The sequence below is a fragment of the Leguminivora glycinivorella genome, chromosome 3 (genome assembly GCF_023078275.1).
Source record: "Leguminivora glycinivorella isolate SPB_JAAS2020 chromosome 3, LegGlyc_1.1, whole genome shotgun sequence".
Classification (NCBI taxonomy): Eukaryota; Metazoa; Arthropoda; class Insecta; order Lepidoptera; family Tortricidae; genus Leguminivora; species Leguminivora glycinivorella.
Window position 1 is genome coordinate 16,514,191 of NC_062973.1, and position 15,402 is coordinate 16,529,592.

General features: G+C 36.4%; 1 protein-coding gene across 1 annotated transcript; it reads right to left on the minus strand.

Moving 5' to 3' along the window:
• Positions 1–537: 537 nt before the first annotated feature.
• LOC125224662 (myc box-dependent-interacting protein 1) lies at positions 538–13,636 on the minus strand. The gene is made up of 9 exons (XM_048128090.1): positions 13,534–13,636; positions 8,375–8,601; positions 7,787–7,891; positions 7,066–7,236; positions 6,190–6,358; positions 4,943–5,143; positions 3,689–3,823; positions 1,617–1,759; positions 538–1,244 (listed from the first exon to the last, which is right to left on the minus strand). Exons 1-9 carry the CDS (start codon positions 13,634–13,636, stop codon positions 1,164–1,166), a joined length of 1,335 nt encoding a protein of 444 aa, XP_047984047.1. The 3' UTR covers positions 538–1,163.
• Positions 13,637–15,402: the final 1,766 nt, after the last annotated feature.

The window sequence follows — 15,402 nt, forward strand, 5'->3', positions numbered from 1 at the left end:
ACTCAAGACTGAAGTTTCAATTCCATCGCAGTAAATTACAGTGTAAACTCCATGTAACGTCACTCGATTTAACGGCACACTCTCTAAAGCGTCGAAACCAATTGACTTTGGTTGGTTTAGCTTGTCTACCATACAATGATACACTCTACATAGCATCACACCCACTCTCAATAACGGCAATAACGGCAACAATTAAGTAATAAAAAGTACCTTTAAGTTGCTAAAATTAGTAAAAACTGCGCAGCTGTGTACGTTCTTTTGTCGCTTTGTTATCCTAGCCGGCAATAAACTCGACGTCGGCATCAAGCGTCCCGAACTTTCTAAAAAATTGGTTCTTTTGTTTACAAATTGGGATTGCTTCCATGTGTAGGCCGTTTTTGACCATGACTAACGTATATTACTACTAACACTATTCTGAAATAAACTTTTTCTTTTTCTAATTCCGATTTTTCTTCTCTCCACTTAACGGCAACTCTCTATAACGCCATAATATGCACAGTCCCTTCAGTGCCGTTATATAGAGTTTACACTGTATTATTTTTGAAAAATTAATTGTGAAAACATATCTCTTACAGGAAACAATAAATATTAGAATGCGCAATACACTTAGACCGTTTGACCGCCACATGACGAATTTAATTTTAACGTGCCACTACTGATACATGAATGATAGCTGAACTTTCAGATTACTGAGATTTTCGACATTATTGGTATATAGTATTAGGATGTATCGTATTGCAAGTAAGGCCAAGCCAGGGTCTACTTAATGACTTTGAGCCAAGCCTATTGAATATGGATTGTACAAAGAAAATGAGGAACATCTTTATGCATGAGACGTGCACATTTAAAACTATCAATAGATGTCGCTGCAAAGGTGGGAAAATTTCTAATCGCTGACAGCGTACTTCGCCCCGTCAATAATGGCTAAATTCACGTCATTCTCTTCGTGGTCCCCTACTTCCCCTAGCGCCATCGGAGGTATTTGTAACTATAATATAAGGCTATCTAGGGAATTTTGCAACAGTTTTACTTTGACAGATTTCCCTCCTTTTCTTACCACACTCCATACTATTAAACTTGAACTTTTTGGCGCATGTGAATGGCGGTCAAAGGGTAATCTATACGCAAGAACCTAACTTGGTTGCAGGCGACGTTAAAACGCCTCATATGGGCCGCGTGAAGTTTGCTGGGAACATGCCTTTCTCGTTCGTGCCTTCCTTGATGCCCATTAGCCAGCCTTCCTCCTGAAAGCGAGAAGTCAACAGTTTATTCATGATTTATTATAAGTGGAAGTTATCGATAAGTACAGAAGTAAAGCTTTGTACGGACTATATTAGTAATTTAGTCGAATGTCAAGTATTTGTGACTTTGCATTCGAAAAGGGCGACTACTCGAATTGGCCCGCCAGCGAGTCGCCGAGGCTTGCGAAGGCCGAACTCCGCGTAGGGCCGAATGCCCGATCGTTACACGAGAGATGTTCTGCCGGGAAAGTTGGAGCTTAAACACGGACCGTTGGTAAAAGTGTTCCGAGAAGCTCACGTCGGGCTACGGCCAACGTAGCCTGAAAATCTGAACTAGGAGTAATGTCGGTAACTTGGTAAGATTGTGGAACGCACCTGCTCCTCGGGGTCGTCGTACTCGACGACGCGAATGGTGTCGCCGACGTCGAAGCTGAGCTCGTCGCTGTCCTCGCGCGTGTAGCGGTAGGTGGCGCGCACGCGGTACAGCACGCCCGCCGGCAGCCCCGCCAGCGTCGCCCCTGGTCAAGGAAACCACACATTACAAGTGATAAGAATGTTACTCAATAGTATAGTCGGACCAATCTAGCTGCCGCACGCTATTGTTAACCTTTCATATGCTTTGTCCCCTATAGGTAGGTCATATTATTACCAAATTGGACTGTAATTTACAGTTTCAAAGTTATTAATTCAACATCATTTGTTTTGTCTCCACTGTATATTTTTTCTGTATCTTCTGCTAAGGTGTGCCAATAAAGAGTATTCTATCTTTTATCTATCTATCATTTTTTCGACATAGGCGTACGAAACTTCAGTGCGCGAGTCCTCTGTTTTCTTGCGCTTTACGCTACATAGTTACTTACGTACATACACATTTGCTACCGTCATGGCGTGTAGCCCGCGCTGTAACTGAATGTGTTAATGACAAGATGTGAAGGTGTCACTAATAAACAATATTTCGATGTAATTATCGCGTTTATTGTAGCACTTCCGCATTTTGCTATTTCAAAGTCGGTGTACAGTTAAATTGGTTCGACTACGTTAATTGGCTGCAATATTCTATGGTACGGACTGTACGTATTTTCCTCGAGCGTTACGATCGTCCATCATCTCTATCACTCTAGATAGAGATATTAGAGATAGAAGAGCTGATGAGCTATTCTTAATACTAAATTAAGAATAGTTCATCAGCTCTTCTCCAAGACCACTTGGCAAAAAGAAAATGGCACTTTTATATTGGATGAAATATACTCAAATAACATTTGGGTTTCTGATGTTTCTAGATAAGTATATGTACACAAAAATACACATTTACACAACTAAAAGCAAAGCATAACACATAGTGGTTAAATAATGCCATAACTTCAAAAAGAATAGTACTTGCCTGCCCTGAAGAATAATATATATAAATATAATAAAAGATACAATTACATAGTAATTACATAGTTATATAATTATTGTAATTGATTAAATATGTTTAACAGAAAATATTTACAATTTACTTGCAGTGGTTACCCAATAACCAATTTGAATTTTATATATTATACATAATTACAGTGTTTTACTACAAAACTTACCATTTTATAGGATTATGATAGTTTTCTTTAAGATCCCCCACCGTTACCAATATTTAAAACCTATGCGATATTGTAACGTCTGTAACATATCTAGACAAACCGTTTTTGTTGATAAGGAATATTTAGAATATAATTCACCCAATTACCAAACTCTCGCATAGGTTTTATTTTCGTCACCTACCAGCGATAATACATAATATGATTAATAATATTAATATGAAAATAATTCATTAATAAATATACTCATATATTATTACTGTCCCGGATCTGTAAGTTCACATTTTTTGACACATTTGTTTTGAAGTAGGTTGCGATGTGGCTAAGACGTATCGTTTGTCAAATCTAACGATTAATTTCGAATTGGTTGAATCGATTAGGCCCTATGTACAAGGATGCGCTTAAACAAATATACGATTTTTGTCAACTTACTGAAATGTCATTTGAATCGAAATGACAGATTCTGCCACAGCACTAGTTTAAAAATAAAAATGAATAATAAATGAAATAATAAGTAAATCCTGCGTAATAAATTAATATCGTAAAATACTCACTAACGAAGATCCGCAAAAATGTAACATGTGTTAGATTATGTTTAAAGTAAGCGAAATATTGTTTTTAAGTACTTGATTTTTTTAAATATTATTACAGAATTTTATTTAAAATTTCATTAGGTTGCGCGAGTTTACGTTTTGTGGACGCTGTCATGTGTCAAAAAGAGGTTCTTACAGCTCTGGGATAATAAGTACCAAGATACACGTATATCACTTTAACGCGTATATGAATTTGAATAGTACAGCGCCATCTATGGGTGATAAAGTGAAACTTACAAAAAATATCGCTGCTAAATGCAATGAATACAATATTTACACTTACCAACAGGTATGTCGTAGACTTCGTCCGTCTTCGGACTGTCATTCTCTTTATCCTTTTCTTTCACACTCTGTTCTACGTCTACTTGTTTCTTTTCCTCGCCGTTATTATTCAACTTCTCGGGAGGTACCGGCGACCCTGAGAATGTTGGTGTTCGATACTAATTCTACTAAACTAGCCTAGGTTACTAGCTTAAGAAATAATTTACACAGGATATGAAAAAAAATAAGAAAAATTAAGTCCAAAGTTTAAGTGGTTTTTAATTTTTTAGGTAAAATTTGGAAAATGATTTGTCAAATGGATTAGGAAAGAAATAGTAAGCATGCATCTAACTACTTTTGACATTTAGGGATAATTGCTGGTTACGTTCTAGGTTATCAAATTTGTACATTTTGATAATTATGTTCTTTGCCAGGTAACCGTGGCGGCAAAAAATACCAATTTATCATATTTGTACATTAATTAAACACATTCATTTTTTATGGTGTTTTTATAGATTACATAAATGGGATATGAGTATAATATACAATAAGTATCAATCAGAATTATGAAATAAATCATGATTCATTTTTGATTGTAAACTTAAGAATTTAAAATCGTACCATGTCAACAAGATAAAAACTAAACTTATAAGTTATAATACAATCACCATTTCCGTTCCAGTAATTAAATTGAACGAGCGTTCCATAATTACAGTAATAGTCAGTATGAATGTGAATATAAATCACCATAAACTCTTCACTTAAAGACCAATGGTTCTTAAACGTTGCGATAGTGATCTTTTATACTAAGGAAGTTCCGGAATACATGTGTACACGATCGGTTGCCAAAAATATGCTTTAGCAGGCTTCGTATGGAAATACAAGCTTATCTTGGCTTTATGGTACCCGATAATGGGACGTTTGTTTCAGATTGCCAGCACAAATACTTAAATTTAAGGACTTCAAAGGGTCTTTAGCTTTACATATTCGTAGTCGACTCAGGGCCAGTTGCATCAACCACATTTGACAGACACATCATCGTCACGCAGCAGATGTCTATGGAACTTCCCATACAATAAAATTTAACGAACGCTTCAACGGTGACAGACGGTTTGATGCAACCGGCCCTAAGACTATTAGTAGGCCGCGGAACATAAAACCACAAACAGTCAAGAACCACTGTTCTAGCGCTTTTATTTTAACTACCGTGGTCCAACCCCTGTGCGACCAACAACCGGCACGGGTACGCCATCGGGCATCAGGCGCGCATACTCACCGACAGGTATATCGTACAGGTCCTCGAGCTTCTTGTCCTCGTTGTTATTGGTGGGCTTGTCGTTAGTGGGCGGGGCCTCGGCGGAAGGCGACGCGGGCTCAGCGGGTGCGAGCGAGACGGGGGACTTGTCGCGCTCCTCGCTCACGTGGCGCGCGGGCGCGGGCGGCGGAGAGTCGCCATTGAGCGCGGGGGAGGGGGGCGCTACACACAGGTTAATCATGCAACACACGGTAGAGGAAAGAAGGCTGTTTATGGATACTGGGTTGAGCCTATCTATATAGTTCGGTGAAAGATCCTCTGAATTTGTCATATTTGTTCTTGACTTGAGTGCGACAACAATGTTGCGCTGCATATGATTTTAAACCGTATGAAAATATCCCAATACGTTGTGACACTTGTGACGAATAAAATACACACGGGTAAACTCAGTATCACAAATAAAATGTCAAATTTAACATTGGTCTGAAATTTATATGTACTTAGATAGGTATGTACTTGTGTATAAATGCAATTTGTAATTACTAATATGTACGTATAATATAACAAATGCCTTCTTTACTCCACAGAAATTAGGTTTAAACATTCACATTACATTTAAATCAATCAATGATAGGAAATAACATCAAAGAAGTTTTCAATGATAAAAATGACAGCACAATATTAGTTGAGGAAAAATTGATCTATCAAACAACTTCGTTATTATTGTCAAACGACCAAAGCCATTCTGGTTTAGTATTGCAATTCTAGACATCACGACACACGTACATCTCTTTATCATACAATCCTTCGGCTAAGATATGTATCACAAGTTTTTTATGAAATTCTAAAACTGTTCAACTTTCTCATCGTAGTACAATTACTTCTTTGACCTTCATAATTTACAAATAGTACTATTAGCTCTTAGTTAAGTAACATTTTTCCATTGGACGATAACGTCATCGGAGCTTCAGAAGACAGAGCAAACATAGCAAATTCCTATATATTCTAACCGATTAGAAAAGATAAAAAATACTTGCGTTATGGCTCTCGCCTTCTGAAAAAATCTGAAGTTCTTATAGACTTCTGTCGCCCTAGTACCTCTCTGTACTGACAGCAACAATCTTTGATCATCGGAGCTAAGAAAAAGCTCTTAAAGACTTCTATCGCCTAACTAGTACTAACTCAAAATTTTAACAATAAAGTTTTCTAACTGGTCATCGTTGGCCTTTTCTTGGTAATCGTTTTTGAAAGTTGACAGCGGTACTCACTTTGCACGGTATCAGTGAGTGAAGCAGCGTTGCCGTTGTGTGAGTTGAGCGTGTTGGTCTTGGGCGAGGAAATGGGCGAGATGTTGTTGGCGATCGACTTCTTGGTGTAGGAGCCGCGCTGGCACTCGTTCGCGAGCTTGTCGGTTATCGCTTCTAGCTCGGCGAACACCTGGAATGGTAAGATTGGACATTAGTCGCCTTACAAGGTTATATGTGTAAGCTATCTCAGTGCCATGTAGATAGCGATGTCGTTCTCGCTCAACAGAACGACGAAGATGAGGACTCAAAGAGTCGCAGTCGTCAAGGACGATTTGGACGGCAACATTTAGTTCTCTAGTAGTGAACAAAGTGTACCTTATCAAGACGACATGCAGCTTTCAGAATAGCTGTTCGCTGTTAGTTGTTGATGTAGAACAGTGCCTGCCAATACATAGTTCATCGATCTAAAATCAACCTCAACTTGTTACCTTTAGAGCTCTCACTATAAAGGAGCCGCGCATCGCTGAACAATGTCAGTAGTTGTTGATGATAATTATGATGATATGAAAAAGGACCCAATAGTACAGTGAGCTGCAAAAGTGCATAATTTCTCCATGCAATTTTGCACCTCACTGTACATGTACAGTGTCTGTAGATTGTTGATGTGAACGAGGACCAGAAAGTCTCTCGACTCGTACCGCCGTTACTAAATTCATCCTCATGTGTTTCTTTCTCTTCTTTAAGCACAACAAAACCTTAAAGTTGTTACCTTAAAGCCCTCGTACTAGAAAAATTGTTCATTGAATAGGAATGTTGAGTACAGCGTGGGTACTGAGATCACAGAGGTTAATTTCATACGTGTTCCAAAAGAAACCTCATATATCGTTTCCAAAATACCTTAGAGCTCTCGTTGTGGAAGAGCTGCTCCGCGCTGAAGAGCGTCTGTAAGTTGTTGACGTAGAACAGGACCCGTGAGTCGTATAGCGCCGGCAGTTCGTCGTGCAGCTCAGAGTTCAGGACTTCGTATGTGCGCTTCGCCTCCTCTAGTTGTTCGCGGCCCTTTGTGATCTGGAATTAGAGGGGAAAAATATAATTTTCAATGGAAATAGCCACTGCAGCAACACACTCAGCTTAAAAGCCGCTAACCGTCTCCATGTCCAGCGATATATAGTGCTCTGCAGGTCTAATGCCAAACACAGAATCATCCGTCATAGACCACAGAGCAACACCCATACATACAGATAAAGCCCAATTTCAGTTTTGACAGTTGCAAAATGTAGCACCAATACCATCCTGGTAAATTGCCACCTGCTACTTTTAAATTAAGAGCAGAATACAGCTAAATACAATTTGATATTTACAAATTCGCTTTTCAGTGAAGGGATATATCGAAAGGAAACCCGGTTGTATGCTCGATTAGGCTTTTCCTCTTTGGGTAGGAAATTATTACCGTATCTAATAGAAACGCTTGTAGGTGTGTGTCAATTCTTGGGTTGAGATTGCGAATTTTTGTAGGTTCAGATGCAACCGAGAAAACGCGAAATATTTAAAAAAAGACGAAAGTACCTAATTTAGTCTTTAGGTAAAGAACCTTTACCAATAGAAAAGAGTTACAAACCTTGACATCGTCCCTTCTCTTAGCAGCATTGGCTTGAAGATTCTGGAAGCTATGTCGCTGGCTGTCGTAATCTACCAGCTTGCGGCCACGCTTCTCTACTTTTTTCTGAAAATAAAATATAAATATTATAGTTGGGAATGCATGCATCTCAAAATTGTTGCCTGAAGTGTGACCATTTAAAAACTACGGCATATTCATCAGAAAAATGGTACTCCAATGTTAGTAAGACATTTTTGATGCGGCAGTTGTTATCTTTAAAGATTAGTAACATCACATCGTGTTCGGCTTCGGACCAAGAGTTGTCCTCAAATAACCTAGTTAAACTGGCTGGACTAGATGGAACAAAGTATACCTACCCTGAATCTAGGGAACTGCTTGGTGTAGGTGAACATTAACACCGGCCAGGCAGTCAGCAGCGAGATGAGCTTATGCGAAAAGTATTTCCAGTGCATCACCTTATTCTCCATGCTCTGCGCTTACACGTATAGATTTGTCCTTTGCTGAGCTCGCACGTACAGAGCTGTTTTGACTTAAACTTGATGATATCCTGTTAAAGTTGGACTGTAGTCTGTAGTAAGGAATACTCACCCTGACTTCAGGGAACTGATTGGTGTAGGTGTTGAGCGGGATGAGCACCTGGTCGCCCAGCTTGTGCGAGAAGTCCTGCCAGAGCATCTCCATGCTCTGAGCTTGCACGTACAGCAGGTCGTGGCCCGACCAGCCGCTCTCGTACACTTCGGTGATGGCCTCCATTAGAGATTTTGACGCGGTCTGGACGGCTGGAATTACGAGATGATTGTGGTGTGAATATTGTTCTTTTTACTAGCTTTTGCCCGCGGCTTCGCTCGCGTTAGAAAGAGACAAAAAGTAGCCTATGTCACTCTCCATCCCTTCAACTATCTTCACTTAAAAAATCACGACAATTCGTCGCTCCGTTTTGCCGTGAAGGACGGACAAACAAAGAGACACACACACTTTCCCATTTATTATTAGTATGGATATCGCACGGAAAAAAAATATTTTAACAATACTACCAGAACGTTTAGTAAAATAGATTTATCGTAACTGATACTACAATCTCGTAATAAAAACAACTGTATTGTTACGTTTACTATATCTTGAATTCAATAGAACTAAGCAAACATTAATATGCACTAAACAGTTCTGTTTGAATTACATATACGAGAACTCTAGTTTTATTTACAACTGATAGAATAAAGGTTACGATAATTCTATTAACAAGAAGCTTCTTGTAATGCCAAAAAAATAAAAATTATCTTTACAATCTTAATCTTAGCGGTTACTATCACAGTATACTTCCTGTAACTTTTTTATACGTTGCCATTACTTTGTAGTTCTCGTAAAGAAATAAAAAGAATATTCTTGTAATGTAAACTCAACGAAGAGTTATATTTAAAAATATTAAGTTTGTATAAATATGTACGCATCGCTGTCAACTCTATTATTTGTATCGTAGCGAATGCCATCGCAGTATAGTTGATATGACTGTTTTATAAGTTGGTATTACTTTGCAGCTCTTGTAAATAATGACAATAATATTCTCGTAATGTATACTGGTGAACAAATAGTTCTGTTGAAAAATTATTTAGTTAGTATTAATATTGTGTTTTGTTTTTGTAACGAAACGCCATGTTTAAGTACCATTGTATATCTTAGTGAATGCTATAGCAGTATAGTTGATTTTACTTTGCGCCTCTTGTAAATAAATAACAATGATATTTTCGTAATATACACCGAAAAATAATTGTTATAACAAAAATATTGTCCGCATAAATAAATGTTTTGCTTGTGTAACGAAACGCAATGTCAAAGCACTCGCGGCGTGGTCGGCGGCCATTTACGTGTCATGAGAGATCACGCGTGGACGCGGATCGCAATAGGTTATATTATTTATCGTTAAACGTACTCACTACGTATTATCCATTCGTTTGGTAGTTTCCATTTTAGGAAATGGATGAAGAGGTGCAAAAACTCTTGCAAGGATGGGAGATGGCAGAGTTGGCAAAAGCAGGTGAGTCATGTACCGTACATGTAGAACTTAGTAGATAATTAGAACTTAGTAGAAAGGCATTTAATGTTGTATTCATTTTACATTGCATACAAATTCATACGACATTACGTGGACAAAATCTAAATACTGAACTAATAAGGACTATCCACGATAAAAAGTGGTCATACATAACATGATAAATCTTTCTTCCTGAATGCACATTTTGAAGCAATATTATATTTTGATAAATCTGTATACATAAAACTATATAATAATTAAAGCTATTCCTTATAATGCTTTAGTGTGTCTGAGGTTTCGCCGAATGTATACCATCAAGCATTTCATTTCTTGTACAGTGTTTTTTAACAAACTTCACACGCTTCCTGGCACAATTTTATAAATACTTATATTTTTATAAGCTGTTTTACACACATTAGAATGACATCTTAGCAGACAAAAAATACTTTTTGAAACTCATTTCGACTTTTGGGAGTCAGGAAGACTTTCTACTCCAAGCACTGACAGTTGTTTTTGTATGGAGAGCCAAAAAGTGTCAAAAAGTCGAATTCAGCAAAGTTAGAAAATCTCAGTACTTTCTTAATCTGATTACAATCAGAAAAATGATTACTATCGTAAAATCAGTATGTAATAGGGTATATTTTGGCTATTATAATTAAACATTAAAAAAATATTTTTGTCATTAAAACTGTTGTACTTAAAGACTGCAAGAAGACACTGTACAAAAAAATATTGTTATCATGAGATACATACTGCTAAAATTCATAGGCCACCTAAAGTTTATAATTTGTTTGTATTTTTATAATGTAGTTTGATATCTACAAATTATTTGACAAACATGCTGCTTATAAATTCTCATTGTATCAAAAGATTTACCATGTTATATATGACCACTTTTTATCGTGGACAGTCTTTATATATATCTGAAGTGGACGTAGAATATTACTTATTGTAAAATTTATTCATAGAAATTTTAATGTCTTTTTCAGATGATTTACAATGGTTGCAAGTTTCCTGTGACCCATGCCATACTGTGGAACAAAAGTGGAAAAATTCTGCAAAATATAAATTTTGGACGAAATGAAGGACGGTTCTATTAACACTGACGAATATATGAATAAAGTCTTGCACTAAGGATCGTTGAAATATATTTTTTAACAAATTATATAATTATTTTATTTACTTTCAGATTCACCAATTTTCACCGCTCATAGCATCCATTCCATATGCTGGGTGACCCAGGTTTCCGGATCCCAGTTTCAACTCTAGGCTTCTGTCTCTTGGAACTGGTCCTAGCAACCTGCATTTTTATCGGTAGGTACCTATGAATTTGTCTGTGCACTGTATAGACAACTAACATTTCTTGTAAATGTAAGAAAAGGTTTGTTGTCTATACAAGGTGGTACAGTAGGATTAAAGGCTGAGCCACGCCAGATACGTGTACGTAGACGTGCACGTAGCGTACGCGGTGTAAATGACGAATCCTCATTAGAGATTACACCGCTTGTGTGACGTGTTTCCCGTGTGTGTCTAACGGTGTATCATCTCTTTTGAAGATTCGTACTTTACAGCGCGCACGCCACGCACACGTCTACGTACACGTATCTGGCGTGGCTCGGCCTTTAATCCTACTGAACCACCTTGTATAGACAACAAACCTTTTTTTACATTTACAAGAAATGTTAGTTGTCTATACAGTGCACAGACAAATTCATAGGTACCGATAAAAATATAACACGTTAACGCAATTGTATATTTATTAGAGAGTACCATAAATGCAGTTGCTGTAACTAACTTTCTTGTTCTATTAACCATTTAATGAAGTTTACATAAATGAAGAGAATGTAATATATATCAGATGACTTGTATTCTTAACGATACCTATTATTGGCCTAACTAAAGTTTTATAACCTTTACAAGAATTTCTTGTGGAGTTTACATTATTTTGTTTATTTAGACACTCCATTTGTTATAAATACTGAATAATCTAGTAATACACACAATTTGACTGTGTGACCCTTACAATATTTTTATTTTATGATACGTAATGTATATATTACCTTTACAAGAATATATTGTCAAGGTCACATTTCATTTATTAAGCTCTGCAAGAAAATATTATTTATTTGTACGGTCCACGTGTTATGATTACTAAATATTCTAGTAATACACGCTATTTTAATGTGTAGCAATTACAAGATAACTAGTTCACTAAGCTCAACGCATTTAAACAGACTAGTTTAGTTATTTATACTATGTGAACAATTGTCCCAGAATTTACTAGATTTTCTCGTTCAGATTACACTATTCAGGTATCATGGACGAGACTTTTTTCTCCGTGAATCCCATACGTTACTAACGTTACGTTGAGTAGCAGCCACGAAAATCTAGACGCCGACGCGCGGGACACGCTAATGTGAGGCGGCGAGTAGAGTACAGTCACCGGATATGTGATAATTTCTATACCTTTGTCACATTAACGTTTTGTTTGAAACGTCATACGAAATTGTCAAACGATTTCATGCGACACGGTACAGAAATCGTCACTTATTTATGCCGGTGTTGGATTTGCCATTATAATGTTTAATAATTGTAACATTTTAAGGTACGTTTCTCTCAAACATTTAAATTTATGGCAATAATGTCGGTAGACAAAGAAACCGGGTCGGTCTGGCAAGTTTACCTGGACTGGTTATAAAAGGGACTGCTCGTCGGCGAGCAGTCACTTTTAGTTCTACCAGCGCCACGAACAGAGATAAGTACCTTAATCTGATTATATAATAATAATAATTGTCTGAATTAGTTTATGAAATTATTTGAAGTACCTTGATCTGATTATTTAATAAATACCTGAATTAATTTATAAATTTATTCAATGAAAATTGTCTGAATTAATTTATGAAATGGATTAATGAAAATGTAATTAAAAAGTTAATGTTTTAGTGTTTCGTTATAAACAACTCTACAACCCTGTTTATGTCTGATTATTTAATAATAATTACCCGTATTTAACTATGAAAATTAATTAATGACAACTACCTGAATAAATTGATGAAACTGACTAATGAAATTGTAATTAAAAATAAGCATATTTTACTATTTCATTATACGTAACTTAATAGTAACCATGTTTATGATTTTACTCCCTTGTTGAATATTTGATGTGTTTCTAACGAGTAAATATATAATTGGTGTCATTGATTTATAACCAACGCAGTTTTATTATGTCCCATATTTGCCAATTGAATTACATATTTAAATTTATCCCAAAAACAAATTTAATTAGGATCGCTTAAATGGAGAATACAAATAAATGTTTACAATTATTTTATCATAATATTAGTCACTTCAGGTCATATGACATTTGGGTAAAGCTAATTTGTTCTTTGGAAGTTAGTTATTTCGTCATATTAGTAGTCACTACAGGTCATATGACATTTGAGTAAAGCTAATTTGTTCCTTGGAAGTTAGTTACCTTTCTTGAAGTAAAAACGTTGATTATTATTTTAGACAAAAGGCTGCATATTATACCCCTCTAACATACTCGGTCGCATAATTGAATTGATATGATCTCTCATACAAGCATAAAATAAAAACGTTTCATTATATAACCAAAATGCTAAATTCAGAAGTGGAGATACGTTTTACCTAGCCATCTTTTAACACTGTGAATTATTTCAGAGATAACGGATTGAAATCTGCTGACCAACTTTCATACCACCATTCGGAGTGAAGTTTCTTCGGGCTGCCGATACCACAACATTGTGCTTCCTACATTTGGTCCTACTAACAGCGATGATGGGGCTGCACGGCCGACGCATAGTGCACCGATTTCGGGACCTTCTGAAAACCTGAATGGACTGGCGTTGTTATGATCATTAAAGTCGGTAAGGCCCTGAGGGCTCTGCATTATCATGTAAAAAATCTTGCTTTGAAGAAATATTGTTGTACCCACTGTGTTTTAAACTGATTGTGTTTACTTATTACGGAACTGCAGTTAATCGAGCTAGTTATTGAAAGAGCTAGTGTTATGATTATGACATCTTGAATAAATAAATTACCTCTTATTAGATCATGTTGTTTAACACTTTCGAAACCGGGCTCTACGCGGCGCTACGACATTTTCGCTACATACGGGGAAACCCATGTAATCGGCTACGCTTCTACGAGCGGTGTACCCGACAGTCGGGTTCTTGGTAGCGAAAGTGTTAAAAGAAAAAACAGTTAAATCCTGAAGAAAGGGTATAAAAGTCAGAACTGAACAATACAGGTTTAGAACAATACTGGTTTAGTTTCTTCCTTTGGGAATAAATTATATTTTGTTAATGACATAATTCGGTAAACAAGTTCTTGTTGTAAAGATTGTATTACGACATTACTGATCCGGAGTGATCCTATAACTGCAAAACAATATTTCGATTTTCGTATTGATATAGGGTCTAAATCTCTGTATTGACCAACGTTTATTTTATTTTCCAAAAAATATTTTTAGCTATTTCTCTTGAGAAACACTAATTTGAAAATCACTAATATATTTTTTTTGTTTATGTATTTAGCAAAGTGGCAGTTTTCACTTAATAAATAAAAATTTGATACTAATAAGTGACTCAAGATCGATGTTTTCAAGCAAATATGTACGTTTCAAAAATAGTTTTTTTTTTTTTTAATACTCGCTTTTCAATTGTCCAATATTTGTTTTTGCTTACATTTTATAATGATTTTTCTTCACTTTGACCAGAATGAGACCTAAGTGGATTGCCATTATAATGAGATACAAAAAAATTGGCAATCGATATGTGATTTACTTTAGGTGGTTTCGTTGTTTATTTAACTATACTATACCAAAAACAAACAAATTAGTAAGTAATTAAACCTGCCTACCTACAAAAATGTCAAATTTAAAAGTAGTATATTAGTGTTTTCTTCAGATAGTGGCATGGCTTCAAAGTGAAAGTTATTGGTTTATTTAAATACAGTAGTTTAGTTACATACTTACCTACGAGGTGCGGTCCAAATGTCTCCGGCCCGACAAATATGGCGGAAGAGTTTAAAAAAAGTATGGATATCATTGTGTTCGTCATTTATTCCACTTTTTGGTGTATAGTTTCTTTAGGTGTCTGTTGGCTGTAGGTTTTTTTACGGTGTTTAGTTCTAGGTTAGTGCCCAAACTTTTATCGTGCTTACAGCGAGATGAGTGAAAAACCGTGAGTTTATGAAACTTGAGACCAGCATAGACACCGCGTAGCGAGTTTTTTGAATGCAATTGCTACTGTAGATGAAACCATGGTTATGTAAGACGATACTCTGTACAAAAGAAAATTAATGGAGTGACAACGTCATGGTGAAAAGGCGCCTAGAACAACCTCTGTCACAAAATGCACGAAAAAAGATAAAGGCTACGGTATTCTAGGGTTGTCACGAAATTCTAACGATTTACATAAAAGAAGGGTAGACTACGGTAAATAGCAGATGCTACGCAATATTTTTTGGCCAATTACGATAGCAGATTATGCAGAATAGTCTTTAAAAACTTAGCAGAGGCACAAGGGCATCTCCGCGACAATTTCCCCGTTCACGCTGCTTCATT

Bases quoted from the DNA above. Each gene is read 5' to 3' on its own strand.
- LOC125224662 (XM_048128090.1), bottom strand. From the start codon at position 13,636: ATGCGTCGGCCGTGCAGCCCCATCATCGCTGTTAGTAGGACCAAATGT. The intron at 6,359-7,065 runs GTATTTTGGAAA...TTACCATTCCAG, and splicing joins TCCACAACGAGAGCTCTAAG to GTGTTCGCCGAGCTAGAAGC. The intron at 1,245-1,616 runs GTGCGTTCCACA...TCTCGCTTTCAG, and splicing joins ACGACGACCCCGAGGAGCAG to GAGGAAGGCTGGCTAATGGG.